We start from the raw sequence: 23592 nt of genomic DNA, 5'->3' as shown, positions 1-23592 counted from the left end.
TTTTATTTCCTTTTCCTGTCTTACTGCACTGACTAGAACTTTCAGCACTGTGTTGACAAGAATAGTGATAATAGGTATCACTGCCTTGCTCCTAATTTTAGGGGGAAATGACTCAGGTCACGACTTCAAGTATAATGTTAGTTAGCTGAAGTTTTATTTTATTTTATTTTTTTTTTGAGACAGGGTCTCACTTCATTGCTCAGGATAGTGTGCAGAGGCACAACTATGGCTCACTGAAGCCTTGGCCTCCTAGGCTCAAGTGATCCTCCCACCTCTGCTTCCTGAGTAGCTGGGACTACAGGTGCATACACCACACCCAGATAATTTTTAAAACCTGGTCAACATGGTGAAACCCCATCTCTACTAAAAATACAAAAAATTAGCTGGGCATGGTGGCGCGTGCCTGTAATCCTAGCTACTCAGGAGGCTGAGGCAGGAGAATTGCCTGAACCCAGGAGGCGGAGGTTGCGGTGAGCCGAGATCACGCCATTGCACTCCAGCCTGGGAAACAAGAGCGAAACTCCATCTAAAAAAAAAAAAAAAAAAAAAAAAAAAAATTTCTGTGGAGATGGAGTTGTGCCATGCTACCCAAGTTGGTCTCAAACTCCTGAGCTCAAGCAGTTGCCTGCCTTGGCCTCCCAAAGTGCTGTACAGGTGTTTACAGGTGTGAACCACTACTCATGGCTTCTGTAGATGATCCTTATTTATTCTTATTTTACTAAGAATTTTTATCATAAATGGATGTTGAATTGTATCAAATGCACTTTCTGCATCAATTGATATCATGCAGTTTTTTTTTTCTCTTTAGATTCTTAATATGGTGATTGATTTTCAAACATTGAACCAGCCTTTATTCCTGGAATCAACCTTAGTCATATTATGGCACATAATTCTTTTTATATATTGGGGAATAATACTTGGTAACATTTTATTAATGATTTTTGCATCTTATTCATAGAGATTTCATCAGCTTTCTTTTTCTTTTTTGGTGCTGTTTTTGTCTAGTTTTGATGCCAGAGTAATTTTACCTTCAAAAATGAATGAGAAGTATTCCCTTCTCTTCAATTTTCTCGAAGCAATTGTATAGTACAGTATTAATGTTATTTCTTGAAATGATAGAGTTCTGCTATGAAACATCTGAGCCTGGAATTTCTTTTGGGGGAGGTAATTGTGAATTCAATTTTCTTAATAGTTATAAGGTTATTCAAATGATCAATTTCATATTGGCTAAATTGTGGTAGTTTGTACTTTTTTAGGAACTGATCTATTTCATCTAAGTTGTTGTCAAATTTATATGTGTAGAATTGTACATGGCATTCCCCTATTATTCCTTCGATGTTTTCAGGGTCTGTAGTGATAAATTCTCTTTCATTCACTAAAATCATTTGTCCCATTTGTAAGACTGTGGCAAACTACAGACAACTCATTTTTGACAATAATATGTTGATATTTAAATATTTTACACAGATGCAGATGGTATGTTTCACATATATTTGACATAGTGATTTCATATTATAATTATTGTGGGTCTATAATTCCAATCATAAAAGGTAACAGGGACAGGTTCATTACTTTTCCATATATAATTACAAGTAATAAAATGGCAGAATTAGTAGGAGTTGTAAGAAACATGAAGGCAGGATTAAAACTATCTCTGTAAGGTTGAAATGCAGTTCAAGTTGTTCTTTTGAGGCATTAATCAATGCCTCAAAATATGGTTTGAATTTTAATAATAATAATAAGCTGACATTTTTGCTGTAATTCATTTATGGTTACCTGAATATATGTACTTATTTCTCTGCAAATTAGCTGTATTCACTTACTGGCCTTACAGGCTAACTCAAACCCTCTCTAGTGCTTTTAGAAGCTCGACTCTCTCCAAAGTCCTCTGTGCTTGATATACTCCACTTATTTGCCCTTCCAGATCTCCCCCTCTACCCTTTTCCTTCCCCTTCTGTTCTTACCTCCAGAACTGCATCAAGGAGCACCCTTGTTCTCTGTCTTCAGGTTGCTTGGGCCAGTGGAAAATCGCAGTGGAAGATATACAGGCGGAGCAGAAAAATGTTGGGTAATGAATGCCCCTTACTGCCTCTTAGTTGAGTCAGCAGGGCTGACTGCATTCCTCCACTACAGGCTGCAGCTCCTAAAAGGCAGATAACTCCCTCTCCAGATTCTGTTAGCTGTTCTTTCCCTTTCTGACTTTATTGGCCCCAGGGTACTGCATTTTCCCTCCTGATTTCCTTCACTCTGCCCACACCTTTGTAAATAGTCCCTTTATTATACTCACCTGGAATTACCTGCTTTGCGTGAGCCAATGTGTTTCCCTGATATATACAAATGACAAAGTTTCCAAATCCCAAACATCACACATATTCTGTCAGTTGTCACAAAGCCATAACCATTTATTTTTTGAAAGTCATTTACAGGTATTTATAGGCAAATGGATTTCCACTTTAAGACAGATGAAGAATGTGAGTTTAAAATAGCATGCAGACATTCCTTTTATTGTTTCCTTTTGTTTCAACTGGGTCTGTGGTATTTTTCAGTGCAGTATTTGTTTATCTAACTACTACACAATTACAGTCAAATACTGATTATCCATGTGTACTGCTGACACCATTTACAGTCACTGTATCTATTTGTATCAGGAACTCTTGCTACCAAGTTAATACTCTGCCCAGCTAGACTGAGACCACAGCCCTGCCCTGTCTCTGATAAAAGTGGTTAGAATACCCATACATTTCTACTATCTATACCCATGCTGATCCCCTTTATAAGGACAAATGATCAAGACCTAAGGTATATGAAAAACTGGTGAAAAATACGTTAATTCTAGTTGTATGAGAGGAAACAAACCCATCTAAAAAATTAATGGCAGTAGAATAAAAATCATAAGCCTTTCCTGTAAAATATTAGAGTTCAGTTTGCTTGGTTTCTGATGATTTCTATCCAAAAGAAGTTTTATTTAAAACTTGGCAAACATCACAGTCACAAAGACTAAGTTTTATCTACATAGCTGGAATGAAATGGAGTTAAGGCAATATCCATATAACTCAAGAGTCAACAACAACAACAACAACAAAACGCTTTTCTTGCACAGGCAAGAAAAGGACACTACTCAAACCAAATCCACTTTTACCATCATTGCCTACATTATTCCGAAGTTTCAGTGTTTTAGACCGAATGGTTTGGGGTCTAAATGAGGTGAATGTTGATCTCAGGTGTGCCATTTTTTCTGTGAGTATGGACACAGGATAAAAAAGAAAAGCTTAATTTTTGACCCTAACTATACAGACCAGCTATCAATAACGACCTCTAACAAATGAAAAACGTGCTTTTTAAAGACTTATACTAAGTTAGGACTGAAGTGGTCCTGCGAATTCACCTAGCCCATTTAGCTCACTTTATAGACAAGGAAACTGGAATCCAAACAGATTTAGCAACTTGCTCAAGGTCACACTGATAAGCCCCAGCCTAATGCTTTTCCGTACACCATGCTTAGTTACTCAGTTAGTTTACCAGTTGCTCTACGTGTGGCAAATCTTTCCAAGTGCTTCATTCGATACGTTTTTTTCCCTTCTGCATTTTTATCTGATCATATCTATACAAAGTGCTAAGCATATATGTAGGTGAGAGACCATGATTCAGTGTCAGCCAATCAAGAAATTTTCCTATAATTTCAAATAAATTCTGTACTTTTAGAAAGAAAGACACCAATTTGAATAGCAAATATGAAGAATACTTGTTTTGTTTGTCATCTTTTAAATGTCTACAGTTTTGTTTTTTTTTTTAATTTTTGCAGGAAGATGGGGAGAATATAATGAAATCAGAATTGGCTGATAGATTTGGCCTCTTGAGCTTGTCACATGCTGTATTTGAACAGTCTGAATAGCAAACACTGAGAAATGCTAGGCCAGAGAATTTGGGCCCCAATCCTTTTAACCAGCAAATAGGACAGATCAATGAAACAGACAGCCATGTTAGTGGTTTTTGATTTGATTCCACTGACAATACACACAGTCTGAATTGAATGCCATATTTATTTTAACACTGCAGTCAAAACTGCTACTAAACAGAAAATGTAATAAAGTGAATAAGGCTCAAGAAAATTGCTTCTTATTTTTTGTAGCAAGAAAAACTTTTCTTTTTGGCAAATGGTTCTGTAGTCGTAGAACATGAAGATAGTTAGAACTAACCTCCCCAATATGAAAATGTCCCCAAATTATCAAGTTGAAAGGCACATACCACTGCCCCAGCAGTTCATTCAAGTTGTCGTTAGCATGTGAAATTTTAGTTGTGCTTTTAGCTTGTTATCAATGCAATATGGCCTTAAAAAGTGACATTTGTGCATACATATAATTTCTTTTAAAATGACCAACCCTCTTCCTCTTTTCTGATTTTCATTTCTGAAAACCAAATTTTGTTAGTTCTTCATTTTATAGAGGACCTAGTCCATGACGGTCTCGGTAACATGCACTTCACAGTTTGTGCTCTATTTTATCTACAAACAAAGTTTAAATTATCTTTGTGTCCAATACAAAATGGAATTTCTTCAAATATCAGTGTGATGGTGCTTCAATACTGTCATTTGTTGGAATGCAAAACTCCTGGATTATTATCTTTTCTCACTGGTTGTTTAAGGCTTACTTCGCTTCCAGAAGAGATGATTGGCAAACTGTTATCCATATGGTATCTGATAAGGTGGCCAACATTATCAAATACGTGATCCTTGGTCCTCACCTAGAAAAAGAAGTACAAATATATTTAGGTTTAATTATGGCAGTCTCCTGAAAGATATAAACAGTCGGGGGGAAATGCCAGATTTATCCTTAAAGTAGATATTTTGCTGAAAAAAGAAAAGGTACTTTTTTATTATTTTTATTTTTTTGAGACAGAGTCTTGATCTGTCGCCAGGCTAGAGTGTAGTGGTGCACTCTCAGCTGACTGCAACCTCTGCCTCCTGGGTTCAAGCAATTCTCCTGCCTCAGCCTCCCCAGTAGCTGGGACTACAGACATGTGCCACGACGCCAAACTGATTTTTGTATATTTAGTAGAGATGGGGTTTCGCCATGTTGTCCAGGATGGTCTCGATCTCTTGACCTCATGATCTGCCTGCCTCAGTCTCCCAAAGTGGTGGGATTACAGGCATGAGCCACAGTGCCTGTCAGAAAAGGCACTTTTTTGTTTTTTGTTCTTTTGGAAACCAGAGTCTCACTCTGTCACCCAGGCTGGAGTGTAGTGGCACGATCTCGACTCACTACAACCTCTGCCTCCTGGATTCAAGCAATTCTAGTGCCTCAGCCTCCTGAGTAGCTGGGATGAAAGGCATATGCCACCATGCCTGGCTAATTTTTTGTATTTTAGTAGAGATGGCGTTTCACCCTGTTCCCCAGGCTCACCTCAAACTCCTGAGCTCAGGCAAATGCCCACCTCGGCCTCTCAAAGTGCTGGAAGAAAAGGTACTTTTAAACTCTGTATTCCCTAGTAAACAATTTTCGGATTCTCTGTTACCATTTTAAAGCAACCATTCCTCTAAGTTAGGAAAACGGTATGCACTTGTCACCCAATCCCAATTTGCAATCAGCCTCTTTGCAGTATTCTTGTTTGGTATATCATGTCACTGTCTATTTAACTGGTTTGTACACAAGCATGAATCCCAGGATTGTAATTATCTTCTGTCAAGCAGAGTGCTTCCATATCACCTTGTCTCTGTCAGAAGCAGGCGCTTCTGGAGAAGTCCTACCTCCTACTGAGGGAATGTATTCTCTTCCCGGGTCCACAAGGGGGCGTAGTTTCAAGGGCAAGAACTTCCAGTGCCGCCCCCGCCACCCCGACCCCCACCACCCGCCATCCCGGAGACTTAACAGGCTTTGTTTTAATTTTCACAGGCGCAGGAAAAGATCAAAAGTCAGTAACTCTAGCGGACGTTTAAACGAACTCTTTTCATTGGCCAGGGGGCTTGAAGAAGGTGGGAATTCCTCCCAGGTTAAAAGTCCCTGTCTACCTCATCCGGACGGATTCCCCCCTCTGGGGTCCCCTTCCACTCTTCGAGGAAGCTGCTTTCTCTCTCCTGGATTCCATCTTTCTGGATTCTCTCTCTTGGTGTGAGAGGAGCTTTCCTTCTTGGTTTCCCCCTCTGGGAACCCTTCTCACCCGGTGTGAGAGTGGCTTTTCCTTCTCACTCAGTGTGAGAGCTAGCCGTTTCTCTCCCCTTCTCCTTTTTTCCTCTCTTTCTCTCTGCCTAAATAAATCACTTTTCTGCAAAACTCTTTGGGATCTGATATTTTCTTTTGAGCACACCTGCTGTGGTCCCCTCTCCCATTCTTGGGTGAGTGAGACACCAAGAGACTGGAAAAACATCCTCAGGGGACCTGAGTGCTCCCCTGTACCCCAAAACCCAGCAGCACTACCTGTCTTTGGAGGCTCAGCATTCCTGCCTTCTCCAAGAAGCCTCCTCAGACCTTTCTAATAGGCATTCATGTCTCCTTCCCACAGACTTCATAGTAGCTGATTCACAGATATTTGTTGCATGGAACTTACGTTGCGCATGCAAAGAAGTTCAATTTTCTTACACCATGCCTTCTGTGGAATTTCCTTTCTAGTACCCTATGCACCCAATGCATAGACAGAAGATAACATTACTATCCATTGTAGCTCCACCAGCTTGGTGGCCTGGTTATACATGTGCTCCTGTTTGGAGGGTGGCTAGGAACCATCCAGAAAAGGGAAGGTATGCAACTCGGCAGCACCTCGTTATGTATTTCTGCTAGCTCTCCTACAAGGGATTCTTTGAGTTCTGTCTAAATGTTGGTTTTCAGCATGTTAAAATCAGGCATAATTACTGGAACAATTAACACAATTTTAATATGAACTATGACTTAGATAACAGGGTTGTATAAATGTTAAGTTTCTTGATTTTGATCATTATACTATGGCTATGTAAAAGAATGTCTCTGTTCTGTTTGTTTGTTTGTTTGTTTTTGAGATGGAGTCTCGCTCTGTCACCAGGCTGGAGTGCAGTGGTGTGATCGTGGCTTACTGCAACCTCTGCCTCAAGCAATCCTCCTGCCTCAGCCTCTCGAGTAGCTGGGACTGCAAGTGTGCACCACCACGCCCAACTACTTTTTTGTATTTTTAGTAGAGATGGGATTTCACCATATTGGCCAGGATAGTCTCCATCTCTTGACCTTGTGATCCGCCTGCCTTGGCCTCCCAAAGTATTAGGATTACAGGTATGAGCCACCAAGCCTGGCTGAGAATATCTCTGTTCTTAGGAAATACACATTCAGGAATTTACAGGAAAGGACACAGTAGCACCAATTTGCTCTCAAATGGCTCCAAACCTCATTTTTGTTGTTGTTGTTCCGTTTTCTGAAGAATTTAAAATGACCTGTCTTTGAGTTTGCTAATTTTTTTTTACTGCTGCTCAATCAAGTCTCTTCTTGAACCCCCTAGTGAATTTTTCAGTTCATTTATTACATTCTTCAGCTCCGAAATTTCTGTCTGGCTCTTTTTTTTATATTTTTTCTCTCTCTGTTGATATTCTCACTTTATTCATGGACGGTGTTATTGAGTTCATAGAGCATCTTTATTATACTTATTTTGAATTCTTTGTCACTTAATTCATATACCTCTGTTTCTTTAGGATCTGTTTCTAGAGAGTTTGTTTGTTGGTTGGTTGGTTTGGGCCATGCTTCCCTGATTCTTTTTGAGTTTCACATCTTTGTGTTTGGATCTATGCATTTGAAAAACAGCCACGTCTCCTTTTCTTACAAGCTGGCTTCATACACAGGAAGAATCACACCAACCAGCCCAAATAGAGATTCTGGGGGTCTCCCAAAACTTTCTGTGGGAAGATGTGACTTTTCTGGGCCTGTGTCTTCAATTTTTCAATTACAGAGTCTTGCCAGTTTTTCAGGAAGTCGTAATCTTTTGCTCCTTCTGACATCTATGGCACTGCAAGTTCTCTGGTTCTACAGCAGCAAGCTACCTCACTCTCCTGTGTTCTCCATGGCCACAGGCATCTAAGGTGTGCCTGCTTCCTTTCAGTGCCCCAAGTGGCAGGACAGATACTGGTTCATCAGGCATCCCTCCAAAAGGCTGGAATTCTAGACACACACTTCACTCCCCTTCCTCCCTTCTGAAGGAGAACCTTCAAGTCATGCACTTTTTCCTATTTGTACTGAGGATTGCCAGCTGTAGCAAGCTACCCTGTGCTCTTCTTTGTTCTCAGTGGCTCCTGAGCATCCAAAATATGGTAGTACCATTAGCACTCCGTGTGAAGTGAGACAGAAACCAGTCCCACTGAAAAGCCAGAACATGGCAAGCAAGCTCTACTCTTCTCTTTCACCATTCCCCCAAGGGAGAAGTCATGAGACACGAAATTCTTTAGTGCAACTGGGCTATGCTGATTTGGGGAAGGAGTTGATGCAGGTAAAGTGAAATTGTTCTTCTTACCTGTTTCTACATGACTGTTTTCAGCTCTATGCTCACCTGGGGTATTGCAACTTTTTAACTGAATTATGTAGTTCTCATAAAGGTGTTTTGGTCACTACAGAGTTGTTAATTCTGTGTTTCTGTTGGGGCTGGGACTTCCTATTCTGCCATCTTGCTGATTTCACCACTCACATGGGCTTTGATTGAATCATTTGTCTCGAAACTGCCAATGTCTCCCCACTGCCTGGCAAATTAGCCATTTTGGTCTATATTTCTACCCCATACTGATGGCTCTAACATACCTTTCCCAGGATAATTTTCTGCCTACAGGCATTGTTTGCTACTGCCATTCATCTTCTACTGGCTTAATACCATTCTATTACTCTGTCTGCTCCTATGGTTCCTTCCCTATACTCCAATATCCCCCTGTTGGATAGGATGAGTTCTAAATTTCTCTTTAAAGAATCAGTATGGGCCAGGCGCGGTGGCTTACACCTGTAATCCCAGCACTTTGGGAGGCCGAGGCGGGTGGATCACGAGGTCAAGAGATCGAGACCATCCTGGTCAACATGGTGAAACCCCGTCTCTACTAAAAATGCAAAAAATTAGCTGGGCATGGTGGCGCATGCCTGTAATTCCAGCTACTTGGGAGGCTGAGGCAGGAGAATTGCCTGAATCCAGGAGGCGGAGGTTGCGGTGAGCCGAGATTGTGCCATTGCACTCCGGCCTGGGTAACAAGAGTGAAACTCCGTCTCAAAAAAAAAAGAAAAAAAGAATCAGTATGTCAGTATGTTCAGTTCTTTACCCTCCATTTTAAAGTTTAACTTCCCAGTAGTTTCAGTAAACAACCTTCTCCACCAGTTCTAATCAGTAGTTTACATCTGTTCCTCCTGTCCCTGGCTCTACCCTGACTCACCCCGCTCACCTGCTTCAGTCACCTGCCCTGGTCACCTGCTTCAGTCACCTGGTTTGACCTAGGTCACACCTGGCTACCTGCTCTGACCTGCCCTAACCGTCCTTCCTGCCAAACCAGCCACCCTGCCACTCCAGCTCATACTGCTGCTCTCTTTAAAATAGCCAATCAGGATTAGTTAGCCTGTGCTGTCTAACCCTAGCCAATAAGGGAACGACACAGCAGCAGGGCAAACTCTATCAGGAATAAGTACCCCTTTTCCTTCCTTGTCCCTAAGTGTGCGTTCGCCATGGCTCCATCCATGAGGCACACATTTCTATACAAGTAAACTGCCTTGCTGAGTGGATTTATCTTTGAGTGCTATTTCTTTTGTGGCATCAAAATTTTACTTATAACACCCCTTTTGGAATTTTGCCTTCTTTCAAGGTTTGCTTTACATGATGGACCCTATAAGAAGACTTCTCAGTTTGTCTCAACCAGAATGACCTCTCTATTATGAGAAACACCATCATGTTTTGTTGAACCATTCTTATCTCATTCAGCTTTATATTATACTTATTTAAGCACCTGTTTTATGAAATTATCAGCACCCTGAGAGCAAGGACTACGTATGTGATACTGAACAACAGTCAGCTGTGAATTCCTTTACTTCTATATAGTAGGTATTCATTTAATTCATGAAATTGAAATGAAAAAGGCAGAAAGAAGCTGTCCTCTGCTTGATACTCCAGGGTGGCCTCCTACTCTAACCCCTCCACCACCCTCTAGTTAGCCTGTCCTGTTCCAGCTGGAAGGTTCCAGAAAAAGCAAACACTTAGCCTTGAACACTATTCAGTACCAGTTTTTGGAAATCATTCAGGGTATGCTTAATAGAACAACATCCTGTGAAACCTCTAATGAGAAGTCAATGATACCTTGCCTTCAGGATCCACCAGGAGAAGATGTTTTGCTTGGCCTCCCTGTAGTCCACTCAGCACATATTGGCCAGGGGATGTTGCACTCTCTCGAACCAGAAAGTCCCCATCCTTTACCAAGAGGCTCTCTGCCGCCTTCCTGCTCAGCTTGCCATGGTAGCATTCTTCACTCCACAGCTGCTGCTTAATGTGTGGCAAAGAATGTGAGCTGGCAGGCTGGGCCGCAGCACCCGGCTGAACAGTTTCTGGTGCCTCTGAAGTCAGAACACAAAGAGACACATTATCGAGTTACATCTTCATCCATCCATCCATTCATTTATTCACTCAGCAAATATAACCTGAGGTCCTACTGTGTGCCAGTTTACATAATGATGTTTGGGGGAACAAATAAGGTTTTGTTTTCTTCGGAACTCCCAACAGGCTTTAATTTAATGGTAGATCCAAACATTGCCTTTGGCTTCTGTTACCAGGGCAGCCTTGCCCAGGTGCAGGAGTTTTTCTTTCAGATGGGAAATGGAACAGATCCATAAGAACTGCTTTTATAACTGCAGAGAGAGGCTCTTTATGTCCTAGGGGTTGCATGTTAAAGAGAAAAAGGCTTATGCCGTACCTGGATTACAAATACTTTCTACAATGTTTCCAAACTCTTCGAAAATAGCTATGTAACCTTAAGCCATCCCCACTTTTTAGCAGTTAGCTTTTGTCCCCTCTTTTTAAAACCAAATTATTAATGTGTGTCTAGACAGTCTTCTGACCCAAAACTTCAAAGGTTTGCTAAATCTCACAGCATTCCTACTAAATGACCACTTTGTTGTTTGTGTCTTTCACCTGTCTGCACAAAAACAGTTGATGAGGTAAAAGAAGATATATCATCAGGAAGAGATAGCCTGAGGCAGCTCCCCAAGGTGCTGTCTAGTAAGTGTTGTCCAGAGTTGAGAGTGCTGGGGATGAGACGGTACCTCGAATTAGCAGTTGATAGCATTACTGACACTCATAATAGTAATAATAGTTACTGTGTAGTTCTCATTTATCAAGTGTGATTGGAACTGCTAAATGCTTTACATATATTATGTTGTTTAACTCTCAAACTTAGAGAGGCAAGGAAATGAATCCTTAGAAAAGGTGGCCGGGCAGGGTGGCTCATGCCTGTTAACCCAGCACTTTGGGAGGCAGAGGCAGGTGGATCACCTGAGCTCAGGAGTTTGAGACAAGCCTGGGAAAATGGTGAAACTCTGTCTCCACAAAAAATGCAAAAAAAAAAAAAAAAAAAAAAAAATTTGCCAGGCATGGTGGCATGTTCCTGTAGTCCCAGCTGCTTAAGGGGCTGCAGCAAGACAATGGCTTGAATCCAGGAGGCAGAAGTTGCAGTGAGCCAAGATCACACCACTGCATTCCAGCCTGGGTGACAGAGGGATACCCTGCCTCAAACAAACAAACGAAAAGGAAGGTTAAGGGATTTAAAGTTACAGTGCTAATAGCTGTAGATTTGAAATTCAGGACAAGGTCATCTAACTCCAAAGTCTAGATTCTTAATTACCAAACTCTAAGACCCTCGCCTTGGATGTGAAAATCCTTCTTTTAGTAGAATCTAGCCACTTAGTACCGACAAAGATCCCTAGCAGGTAGCAAGGCTATCTTACTTGGGGTAGCCTTCAGCATCTCCAGAAGTAATAACATAAGATTCTTAAGTCTGAAACCAGGTAAAACTTGTATGTTTAATAAGGCAAATTTACCAGAAAAATAACCATAGAAACTAGACTTAAACACACACACACACACACACACACAAAGGGTCCTTTGCATAGAAACTAGTCTTTATCTTTATTAACGCAAAGAAGTGTTTATGTGTCCTTAGGCAAGGGTCTCGCAAATGAGAAATTCTCTTGACTATGAGTTTTACAATTTACACATGATCATCCCATGAAGTCACTGGTGTGGGCAACCAGTGCTCTGTAGACGTAATTCAATTCTCCTGTTAATACGTTATAGTTTGTCCCTGCTTAAGGGCTTCTTTCTGCACACAGTTATAATGCAGCATTCACAAATAGATCTTTTAAAAAGTATCTTGAATCTAAATCTGATGGCTGGAAACATTCTCTTCTACAATCAAATCTTTCTATTGTTGCCAGAAATAGCCTGACAAAATGTATACAGATTTGATGAATAATACTTGTAATTGGCCTTAGTGCTGCCTGCTTTCAGGCACAATGGATAACTTCTAATGAGTAGCTATGTGTGTGTTTGTGTGTGTGAAAAAGTGTGTGAGTGTGGGAGGGATGCATGCACACGTTGCATGTGGGTGTACACGTCTTCATGTGTGATGGCTTGTGGTTTATTCTGAGATTATGTTGAAGAGCTTTTGGACAATGACGAAACAATAGAAAAACAGACATTATATCATCTTGAAAAAAGGCAACAGATTATGGGCCAACCAGAGGAAATAGACAACGTTTTCCTAACAGTTTCCCAAATTAGCAGAAGGACAAGATACTCTGCTGGGAGATTTCAATCATTCAAACACTGGCTGAAAATCTGATTCTGCCAGAATAGGTGACAATTTGTTTAATTTTAAAAGTTAAACATGTTAACTTTTTAAAATCTAGGAAAGAAAAAAACAAAGAAAATGTATTACCTATGTTCTCATCACTAAATAAAACCGCTCTTAACACTGTGGTACATTATCCATTATCTTGCTCCTTTTCTAATGCATAAGTTGACTTTGACAATAATAATTATAATCGAAATATGGTTATGTATATACAATTTATATATATTTAATAAATTGTTGAATTGATATTATTATGTTTTCTCAAAAGAAGTAGTGAATGTTAAGGAAGTAATAAGGAAGGCCAATCTAGATTTACTTGAAACCATAAAAAAAAGTGATGGGAATGATGGAAGAAAGTAATCATATCAACTTGGAGTTCCTATTAGCACTTAAAGAAATATTGCTCGAATCAGACCTTCAAGAAAGCACAGTATAGATATGGTTATCCACACCCAAATCCATCGAATGGGCAAACCTCTAAAAGGGGAAATACAGTTTAAGGAAGAGAAAAAAATCTAACATGCAAAATCTGGATTAAACAATTGAAAGTAATCTCAATGAGAAAGAACGAATAAGACCTTCAAAGAAACCAATATGAACTGTAAAGATGGCACACTGATGAATCCCATTTTTAAAAAGCACCTGTAAAACAATTTTTATACTATTAATAATTATTTTAGCAAAGCACTGGAAAAATTGATATGTCCATCAATAAGGGACTGATTACATAAATCATGATGCACTCATACAATAGAAATCTACAGAGCAATTTAAAATAGTGAAGGTCATGTGTTTATATAGACAAATTTCTAAAATAGAAGAGTAAAATAAGCAAGTACACAAGGGGATTATTATAACTGAGAGCTAAAACAAGAAAACGGAGCCCTGTCTTGTTTTGTTTTGTTTTTTTGTTTCTTTGTTTTTTTGTTTTTTGAGACGAGTCTCACTCTTGCCCAGACTAGAGTGCAGTGGTGAGATCTCAGCTCACTGAAACCTCTGCCTCCTGGGTTCAAGCGATTCTCCTGCCTCAACCTCTTGAGTAGCTGAGATTACAGGTGTGAGCTACCACACTGCCTAATTTTTTATTTTTAGTAGAGACGGGGTTTCACCATGTTGGCCAGGCTGGTCTCAAACTCCTGACCTCAGGTGATCTGCCCGCCTCTGCCTCCCAAAGTGTTGGGATTACAGGCGTAAGCCACCATGCCTGGCTGCGTTGTCTTGTTTGACGTCAGCTGAGAATGTGCACGTAGGGTGACTGAAAGTTTTTGTTGACCTAGGCATGGCTGCAAATGACACAAAAGGACCATGAGTATTGATTTTGGAGTTACAACTAAAGTTTATCAAGTAAGCTAATTCTCAAATATGGAATCTGTGAATAATGATAATTGACTGTATACTGTTTATTAGTATGGATTATTGGGTGTATGAAAATTCTAAAATAAAAAGTCATTTGCATTGAGAGGAAAAATATGTTCATCTACACAAAGTGTCTGAAAATTTGGTAGAAAAAGATGTTAACATAAAATGTGAAGCATAAATGAGAAAGAGGTTGAGGTAGTACCCAGAGGAAAATTATTTGTAATGTAAAGGAAGACTTAAATATCTGTTAGGCATGTTACAAAGCCATAGCAATTAGTATATAGTAATTAAGAGGCAGGTTGAGAAAAGGCAAGTGGCCTAATAGAAAAAACATAATAAAGATCCCAGAAACAAATTCACATATATACAAAAGTTTGATATAATAGAAAGTAGCATTAGGGAAAAGAGAAGACTACTTAATCAATAGTGTTTGGAAAACTGACAAACGTGGATAAAATTAAGTTACGTCCCGAAGCTCACATAATATATAAAGGTCAAGGAGAATAAATATTTTATTATGAAAATAAAACTATGAAGCCAATAGAAAAAATATAATAGATGTTAGATACAGAAAGAATATTTAATCCAAAGCAAGTAGAAGGCAAACACAATAAAGATAAAATGGAAACAAAAAACAACAGAGACCTGGGCACTTTGGAAACATCAATAAAAATAATAAACCAAAGAGAGGATTGATCAAGTAAAAAGGAGAAAATTACCAATAACAGGAAAGAGAGAAGGGATATCACTATGAATGTTTTGGGCAATAAAAAGACAATAAAGGAACATTATGGAGAACTTCATACGGAACTGCCTTGTAAGCTAACAAAGAGCATGAATCCTGCTAACTTTTCCAGGAAATTACAAGCCAAAGAAATCACAATCCCTTTTTGTCCATGGCTTTTGGCCCCTGAAGCAAACTCTAATCTCTCGTGACCACAGTGGGAAATAAGCTGTAAAAGTGGCAAAGCCCCCAAGAAAGGTACATTCTCTAACATCTACTTTAAGTGTGCACAGGGAGAATAATGGTAGGAACAACCCAGACGGCGTCGTGTGGGTCCACAGATGGCAGTGGACATCGAGAGTCCTTTCACAAAGCTGAACCGGGGTCCAAACAAATCGCTTTCTCTACTTTCAGCTCATGTCATCTTTGAAACTCCAGCCTGGCAGGATTTGGTCATTGCTGTGGACCAGTGACTGCTGTCCCACACTGCTGCATTCCTCCCTTTTGTGAATATGAGTTTCTACTGCAATTATCTTATTCCTATTCCCCCACTAATGTGCGGTATGGAGGGTGGCAGACAACCTGGCAGATAATAAGGACCTTCATCTAATCTTAGATGCTGTAATTGTATAAGGTACTTGCAATGTCTCCCTTGGGGAGAAGGCAAATATGTTCTATGTGAAAAGAAAATCTCATGAATATTTGAGTGGCAGATAGGTGTACTGTGGCAGAGACAGTTGTCTACCAATATCTATTCTCCCTTTCATTACATTACGGAACTCCTAAGTTTAGCTGGGCACCAGCTAGAGTAATTTTTCTAGCCTTTGCAGCTAGGTATGGTCACAGGTCTATGATCTGCCAATGGCAGGTGAAAATAAAGGATATCTGCCACTTCTGGGTCATGTCCTTTAAAGAAATACATATGTACTCCTCTTGCTTTTTTCCTTTCCCACTGGCTGATGCTGAGGGTCCAAGCAGCCACTCTGGACCAGAGATGGAAGCCAGATGTTGAGAATGACAAAGCTACCCTACTAACCCCATGGTCCCAATCTTTGAGCTGTTAGGTAAAATAAATAAACGTCAGCCCTTTAACACTACAGCAGTTGGGGGTGGTATTTCTTATGGCAACTGAGACAGAAACTAACAATAAATCAATACAAATACTAGTATCAGAACTCATGGTATCCTCTGCCATGTTTGGTGAGAACAGACTGTGTCAGAGCCTTTTTTCTGTTGGTAGTGTGACAGGACAAACTGAGGAGCCCCATGAGTCTGTCTGAGAGATATTAGGTTAGTAACTCTGGATTTGGTTTTGTTTGGTTTGGTTTTACTGAATTGTCAAAAGCTTTTTTTTTTTTTCTGGCTAAGGGAGACTAAGTTTGTCTAAAGAAGCTAAACAGGATTTTTGAGGGAGGAAGAAAGGAAATAGAAGGAGCCATGGAGGGAGGAAGGTTAAAGGTGCAGTTAAGACATTTTATTAAAAAGCATATATAAAGCTATCCCCACTCCATCTCTTTATTAAATTTTCTTATTTTATTTTCTTTTTCCTTTTTTTAAAATTGTACTTTAGGTTCTGGGGTACATGTGCAGACCATGCAGGATTGTTGCATAGGTACACACATGGCAATGTGGTTTGCTGCCTCCATCCCCCTGTCACCTACATCTGGCTTTTCTCCCCATTTTTATCCTTCCCTGACATCCCCCCACCCACAAACAGACCCCAGTGTGTGATGCTCCCATCCCTGTGTCCATGTGTTCTCATTGTTCAACACCCACCTATGAGTGAGAACATGTGGTGTTTGATTTTCTGTTCTTGTGTTAGTTTGCTGTGAATGATAGTTTCCAGATTCATCCATGTCCCTATGAAGGACATGAACTCATCCTTTTTTATGGTTGCATAGTATTCCATGGTGTATATGTGTCACATTTTTCCTGTCCAATCTATTGTCAATGGGCATTTGGGTTGGTTTCAGGTCTTTGCTATTGTAAACAGTGCTGCTATGAACATATGAGTGCATGTGTCTTTATAATAGAACGATTTATAATCCTTTGGGTATATACCCAGTAATGGGATTGCTGGGTCAAAAGGAATTTCTACTTGTAGGTCCTTGAGGAAGTGCCACACTGTCTTTCACAATGGTTGACCTAATTTATACTCCCACCAACAGTGTAAAAGTGTTCCTATTTCTCCACATCCTCTCCAGCATCTGTTGTCTCCAGATTTTTTAATGGTTGCCATTCTAACTGGCATGAGGAGGTATCTCAACATAGTTTTGATTTGCATTTCTCTAATAATCAGTGATGATGAGCATTTTTTCATGTTTGTTGGCCTCATATATGTCTTCTTTTGAAAAGTGTTCATATACTTTGCCCACTTTTGGATGGGTTTGTTTGTTTTTTTCTTGTAAATCTGTTTTAGCTCTTTGCAGATTCCAGATATTAGCCCTTTGTCAGATGGGGAGATTGCAAAATTTTTTTACCATTCTGTTATTAAATCAATGTAATTTATGCTTTATTTGTTTTGGAGGGAGCGATGTTGAATTTAACCTCAAGGGGGCAGCAAGGAGCCCAAAAGGAATACGGTACATTAAATTCTAATAGGAAATAAAGCAGGAGATCGTACCAGAAGCCTAAATTATTAAATATGTTTCCATCAAAGCAGGGAAAAAGAGAAAGATGGAGGGAAAAGCCTAGAGTCAGAGAAAATACATTTTGACATTACAATTTTGGACAAGGACTTTATTTTCAACAAATGATAGGCATTTTGTTATGTATTAATTTTGCCATTTCATATTATTGAATTGTCTGTGACAACAGGCAAAGTTCATTAGCTTGGATTATTAATAATTTTAACTTTGAAGACTTAATTATAAAGGAACTGGAGTTGTGAATCAAAGAACACTCCACATCCCTTAATTTGGGCCACCTGCTAAGTAAGTTTTCTGATGATATGTTGTGGCTCTGAAAAGTCCATGAAATAAAAGGTATCAAGAATATACTCTTAGAAAATCTAAGGTCCAGAAAGGTGTTTTGTTTTTGTTTTGTTTTGTTTTCCCCAAAAAGTCATAACAAACATTACCTATCCCAACAGGACATTTCCCATTGTACAGTTGAGTAAGCTTACAGCAAAAATCTGAATTTGTTTCATATCTCATCACCTGTCACGTAAGATGCCCTCTGTGGTAGCCACAGAGATGCACTGCCCAGATCTCCCTTCAAGGAAGCACCATTGCTCCAAGGGTTGGTTAGCAGTTAGCCTGCAGCTGACCAACCCTCTGGCTCTGCCTCAGCTGCCCAGGGTTCGACCTTCCTGGTGTGGCCCACATCCCAAGACTGAGATAAATGGGGCTGTACAGGCCCATTCATTGGGGCCCAGTGTAAGACAACTCTGACAGACCACACTGGGCTTTTTGGAGTTGGCCAAGGCTTTGTCAGGCCTGCGTTGTAGTCCTATCTCCCACTCCAGCCAATCCTACTTCTTTCCCATTGCTTCCTGATATTGCTCCTCTTACAGATCCTGCCTGCCAAGCTTCATCTTAGCATCTGCTTCCAGCTTGGTTGGATAGGGTGTCAGGAGTGATCTTAGAAATTTAGCATAGGCCGGCCATGGTGGCTCACGCCTATAATCCCAGCACTTTGGGAGGCCGAGACAGGTGGATCACGAGATCAGGAGATTGAGACCAGCCTGGTCAACATGGTGAAATCCCATCTCTACTAAAATACAAAAAAAAATTAGCCAGGCATGGTGGCATGTGCCTGTAGTCGCAGATAATCCAGGGGCTGAGGCAAGAAAAGATTTCATCTCAAAAAAAAAAAAATAAGAAAGAAAGTCAGCATAAAGAGGGACCACTTGTCACCTGGCTAGCAAGGAAATCCCTTGGTTCTTCATCTAGAGAGTTAAGGCAGTCTGCTGAGATCCAGGCTCAACAAAATCTTTTAAATTCTGTCTTGCCATTGTAGCCACACTAGCTGGAAAGCTGCCTTTGGCAGTTCTGGAGAAACCTCCTGGACTATTAAAAGGATTTTCTCAGTGACTGGCTCGCCATCATTGGAGCAAATCAAATTTGACACCATGCCAATCTCTGAACACGACAGGCTTCAATATTTTATGAAAACCATTTTTTGTTTATTTATTTTTCAGTTGATTATAGGCTTTTGGCTTGTTATATTTATGTTCCTATTTATGCATTCACCCCTGATAGTAATTTGGCAGGAAAGATGTTTGTCTTATTGTATTTTACCCATACTACATGAGTGAAGAAAGGAGCCAACTTATTTTAGTGCTTTACAGATGACTTATCAAGGGGTTTTGAAATGAATAGAGTTAATGCTACCCCTAACAGAAACAGCAGCCATTGTGACTCACACAAATTAACAAATTCAAAATTACCTCCTGGCCTTGACAGCCCTTCTTTCAGCAAAAGTACATAGCAGAAATCAAAAGTTGGAAGTAAATTTAAAGTATTTGAAAGGATTATTCAAAATCAACATTTCCGAACCTTGAAACCCAAAACAACTCCACAAAGTTCTAACTGATATTAACTGTGGTGAAGGATGGAGGCAAAGAAAGAAAACTCAATCCCTAAAAATAAGACCAAGAAAATGGCCTTCTTAAAATTTGAGATAGTATAATTAGTTAAGTAGTAGCCCTCAGAAACATAAATTCAAAGCGGTGGCATGGTGGTACCGTAATCCCAATGCTTTGGGAGACCGAAGCAGGCAGATAGTTGGAGCCCAGGAGTTCAAGACAAGCCTGGGCAACATGATCATACCCTGTCTTTACAGAAAATACAAAAATTAGCTGGGCATGGTGCCTGTAGTCCCAGTTACTCAGGAGGCTGAGATGAGAGGATCACTTGAGCCCAAGAAGCAGAGGTTGCAGTGAGCCCTGTGATCATGCCACTGTAATCAAGCCTAGGTGACAGAGTGAGACCCTGCCTCAAAAAAAAAAAAAAAAAAAAAAGAAGAAGAAGAAGAAGAAGAGGGAGATAAATTCAAGTCCTAATCCCTGGCATCTGTGAACATGACCTAATTTGGCAAAAGGATCTTTACAGATGTAATTAAATTAAGGATCTTGAAATGAGATTAGTCTCATCTCATCCAATCACCTGATCTCATCCTAAATCCAGTGACTGTTGTCCTACAGAGGAAGGAGAGGGAGATCTAAGAAACAGAAACACAGGGACAGTCAATATGAAGACAGTTGCAGAGATTAGAGTGATGTGTCTACAAGCCAAGGAACATAAAGAATTGCCAGCAGCAGGAGAATTACTTGAATCTGGAAGGTGGAGGTTATGGTGAGCCGAGATTGTGCCATTGCGCTCCAACCTGGGCAACAAGAGGGAAACACTCCGTTTCAAAAAAAAAAAAAAAAATTTCCAGCAGCCACCAGAGGCTAGGAGAGATGCATAAAATGGATTCTCCTCCAGAGGTCCCGGAAGGAACCAGCCCTGCTGACGCTTTGGTTTTGGACTTCTGGCCTCCGGAACTGTGAGAGAATAAATTTCTGTTTGTGGCAATTTGTTACAACAGCCCTGAGAAATGAAAATGGACAGTGAGTAGCTACTTACTTCCACAGTGCCACGGGCTGCCCAGTGGTTGGGTCTGATTTCCAGCAGAGCCAAGCGTACTTTGAAGAGCCTGTGTATTAATGTAGCAGGGGTCGTCGAAGAGATCCACTCGGCATGTGTGCTTCAATAATGAGGTATCTCGCTGGGACTGCACCCCTCTTGGATGGACATTACCTGTAGTGATTAGTAGTGATCAACGCATTATGTTTTTTTCTTTGTAAATGGTAAATAAAATCATGTTTGAGTCAAGAATTGATAGAAACCTAAAGGCCATGCCCTAACCTATACAATGATTGAACATTAACTTTTAGGTTTGACCTGGAAAATCAAAATAAGCACCAGTCTTTGAGGAAAAGCCACCTTCTCACTGGGCTTATTTCCCCCCTTGAGCCCAGCCCCCAGATGACCAACTGTGTCAAGAGCAGACAGAAGACAAGCAAGAAGATGCAAAGAGGACCGACCAGCTATGGAAGCAAGAGGGCTGATTGTTTCAGTAAAGAGCACAAACCCGCACTCAACGCTCCTCAGAGGGGTTGCCCAGGAGTCAGGAAAACACATGTCATATCAACCTTGAATATCTATATTTAAACTTCTTTTCAAAACCGATTAACTTAAAATCCCTATTTCCTGTGAACTAAATTAATTTACAAATAATAAATGAATGAATGAATACAATAAAATTCTTAAGAGTGTCTGGCTTCTCTCTATGCCCAAAGTTTTCTCTTGCCAAGCTCAGTCCCACACCAATTGCTGATGTTTTATTCTCCTGTTCAATGAAAATAACTCAACCCTCAGGTTATCTCCTCCTCTGCTCTTAATCTGTCCTCTCCCCTTCTATTCTGTTCTACACATTGTAGCCCAAATAGTCTTTTTAAAACAGTGAATCTGGTCATTTTTCTCAGAGGTTCCCCACATCTCTTCAATTGCTTCCCACACTCCTTAACAAGCTGCAGGCAGGCCCTGCTCTGTCTATCCAACCACCCTTCTACCTCTCTCCTCCCCAGCCTCTGTCCAGGGTCACACTGGCCTTTTTGCAGTGTGATCTCACACTGAAAGGCTGTCTCCTCTAATTAACATGCTCTTCCCTCCCTTCCCTTATCACTGTCATTCTTCAGATGTTAACTTAAACATCTCTTCCTTTAGGAAGTCCTTCCCTGACCTTCCAGACCAGACTAGATCTCTGCTTTCCCAGCAGTTTGCACTTGCCCTCTGATATGGTTTAACTGTGTGTCACCCAAATCTCACCTTGAATTGTAATAATCCCCATGTGTCAAGAGCAGGGCCAGGTGGAGATAATTAAATCATGGGGACAGTTTTCCCTACATCTCCTGGTAGTGAATGAGTCTCAGATCTGATGGTTTTATAAATGGGAATTCCCCTGCACAAGCTCTCTTGCCTGCTGCCACGTGAGATGTGCCTTTGCTTCTCCTTTGCCTTCTGCCATGATTGTGAGGCCTCCCTAGCCACGTAGAACTGTGAATTCATTAAACCTCCTTCCTTTATAAATTACCCAGTCTTGGGTATGTCTTTATTAGCAGCATAAAAACAGACTAATATAACCTCCAAAGTCTATATCATGAGAGTAATTAATTTTATTATTTATGTTGTATTCTATTCTATTATTTAGTTAATCAGAATATGTGCTAAACATATAGCTAGCAAGATGTGCTCAGGATCACCAAGAGGTTGCACCTGAAGTAGTGACATTCCATTGCCATAAGATAACATTAGTGCTTCTATTGCTTTAGTCATTAAACCTTTTCAAGAACAAACCACATAATGAATTTCACATCAGAGTGAATAATGCTATGATAACTGTAACTCATAGTATGGAAACTAAAAATACACCAAGCAGGGAAAGGCCAGTCAGAAGGCTGCAGTCTTACCATCTGCTTCTCCTTTACTCCTTGTCTGTCAAATATTACATGTCATCTTGTCATGTGTCATGCTCTGTATGTGGGATATCCTAAGATAGGAGTGAGGTTTCTACAGAGGGAGGAGTTGACAGGGTGCCTCATTTGTTTTGTACATTTTGTCACATATAAGACAGTTTATATTTGCTTAGTTAAGTGGATTCATAATTTATACTATCTAGTTTAAACAAAACTTGTTTTTACAAACGGAAAGTGGCTAAAAGATTACTGCAAAGAAATGAAGGATTAAGGATAATTCTTTTAGTACCAGCTCCTCCTTAGCTGCATTACAAGCTTATGAACAAGAATGATCTAATCAGATCAGAGCTTTGGCTCCTCAAATGTATCAGGAATTAAATGTAGATTATATCTATTTTCTTTTTCAGTAAATGCTCTAAATGCATAGTAGACCTTGAGATATTGTCTAATGATAGCATGCAGCTGTTGTAATTAGCAAGTCTTTGTAAACCATGTTTATTTATCATCTACTCTAACTTTAAAATTCCCTATATTTGTGTGTTTTATGATACATGTATAATAATATATTAGCACATGTGTATACAAGGTACACATTATTAAATAACCATTTATGTAGGAGTGTCTCCTCATAAAAATTTACTGAAAGTGGAATATAATCAAAAGCGCTAGAAAGTGGCTAAGTCAGTGTTTTTTGACAATACACCAGGCAACAATGTCTTTTATTATGTAAGCAGTTTAAAAATGATTCCTGGAATTTCTCCATACACAGGCAAATATAAATGTGCTGCTTAAAATACTGGAAGTTGCCTAACTTAATCATTGTCTACAGAAGGGAAAATTATTCCCAAAATATGCTTAACCCGGAGGCCAGTGCATCTGCCAACCTCAAGGAACATGGAAATGAACATGATAGACAGACTGTCCACCATCTAAACCTTCATTCACCACCACTCGATAACCCTTATTCAGTCCCAGATCAGCAGCAAATTTCTTGCCAGCAATCATTAAGTGTCCAAGAAGACTTTCATCATCATCTTCTGCTGCAGAAATATGGAATATATGTTTCTTGGGTATCACTAGGAAATGTGTTGGTGCTTCATGGGAAATGTTGTGGAAAGCAAGATACCACTCATCCTCAAAAATGATTTTGGCTGGGATTTCCTTGTGGATGATCTTCCAAAGATTATGTCACCACCAGGCTGAGCAATCTGAGCCTTGGTGATCTCATCTGCCATC

General features: G+C 40.0%; 2 protein-coding genes and 1 pseudogene across 10 annotated transcripts in view; all 3 read right to left on the bottom strand.

The window, feature by feature from the left end:
* The window catches only part of CEP152 (centrosomal protein 152), a 103874-nt gene extending 101752 nt beyond the window's left edge, over window positions 1-2122 (bottom strand). For 6 of the 9 annotated variants that reach the window (XM_074393637.1, XM_074393638.1, XM_074393639.1 and 3 more), the window contains exon 1: window positions 1965-2122. In XM_074393637.1, the coding sequence (XP_074249738.1) occupies window positions 1965-1978 (14 nt within the window). In that variant the 5' untranslated portion in view covers window positions 1979-2122. The remainder of the gene's footprint in view (window positions 1-1964) is intronic. The other 3 variants (XM_074393645.1, XM_074393646.1, XM_074393648.1) reach the window with 1 other exon arrangement.
* Window positions 2123-2381: 259 nt separating this feature from the next.
* SHC4 (SHC adaptor protein 4) overlaps window positions 2382-23592 on the bottom strand; it is a 138739-nt gene continuing 117528 nt past the window's right edge. The window contains exons 10-12 of the mRNA XM_003928879.4: window positions 20465-20638; window positions 10264-10517; window positions 2382-4740 (exon numbers count right to left, since the gene is read on the bottom strand). Coding sequence (XP_003928928.3) covers window positions 4585-4740; window positions 10264-10517; window positions 20465-20638 — 584 coding nt within the window. The 3' untranslated portion in view covers window positions 2382-4584. The remainder of the gene's footprint in view (window positions 4741-10263; window positions 10518-20464; window positions 20639-23592) is intronic.
* On the bottom strand, window positions 23029-23591 carry LOC101033787 (adenosine 5'-monophosphoramidase HINT1 pseudogene; annotated as a pseudogene).

This window comes from Saimiri boliviensis, chromosome 2, assembly GCF_048565385.1.
Source record: "Saimiri boliviensis isolate mSaiBol1 chromosome 2, mSaiBol1.pri, whole genome shotgun sequence".
Lineage (NCBI taxonomy): Eukaryota > Metazoa > Chordata > Mammalia > Primates > Cebidae > Saimiri > Saimiri boliviensis.
This window is presented reverse-complemented; position numbering and strand designations above follow the sequence as displayed.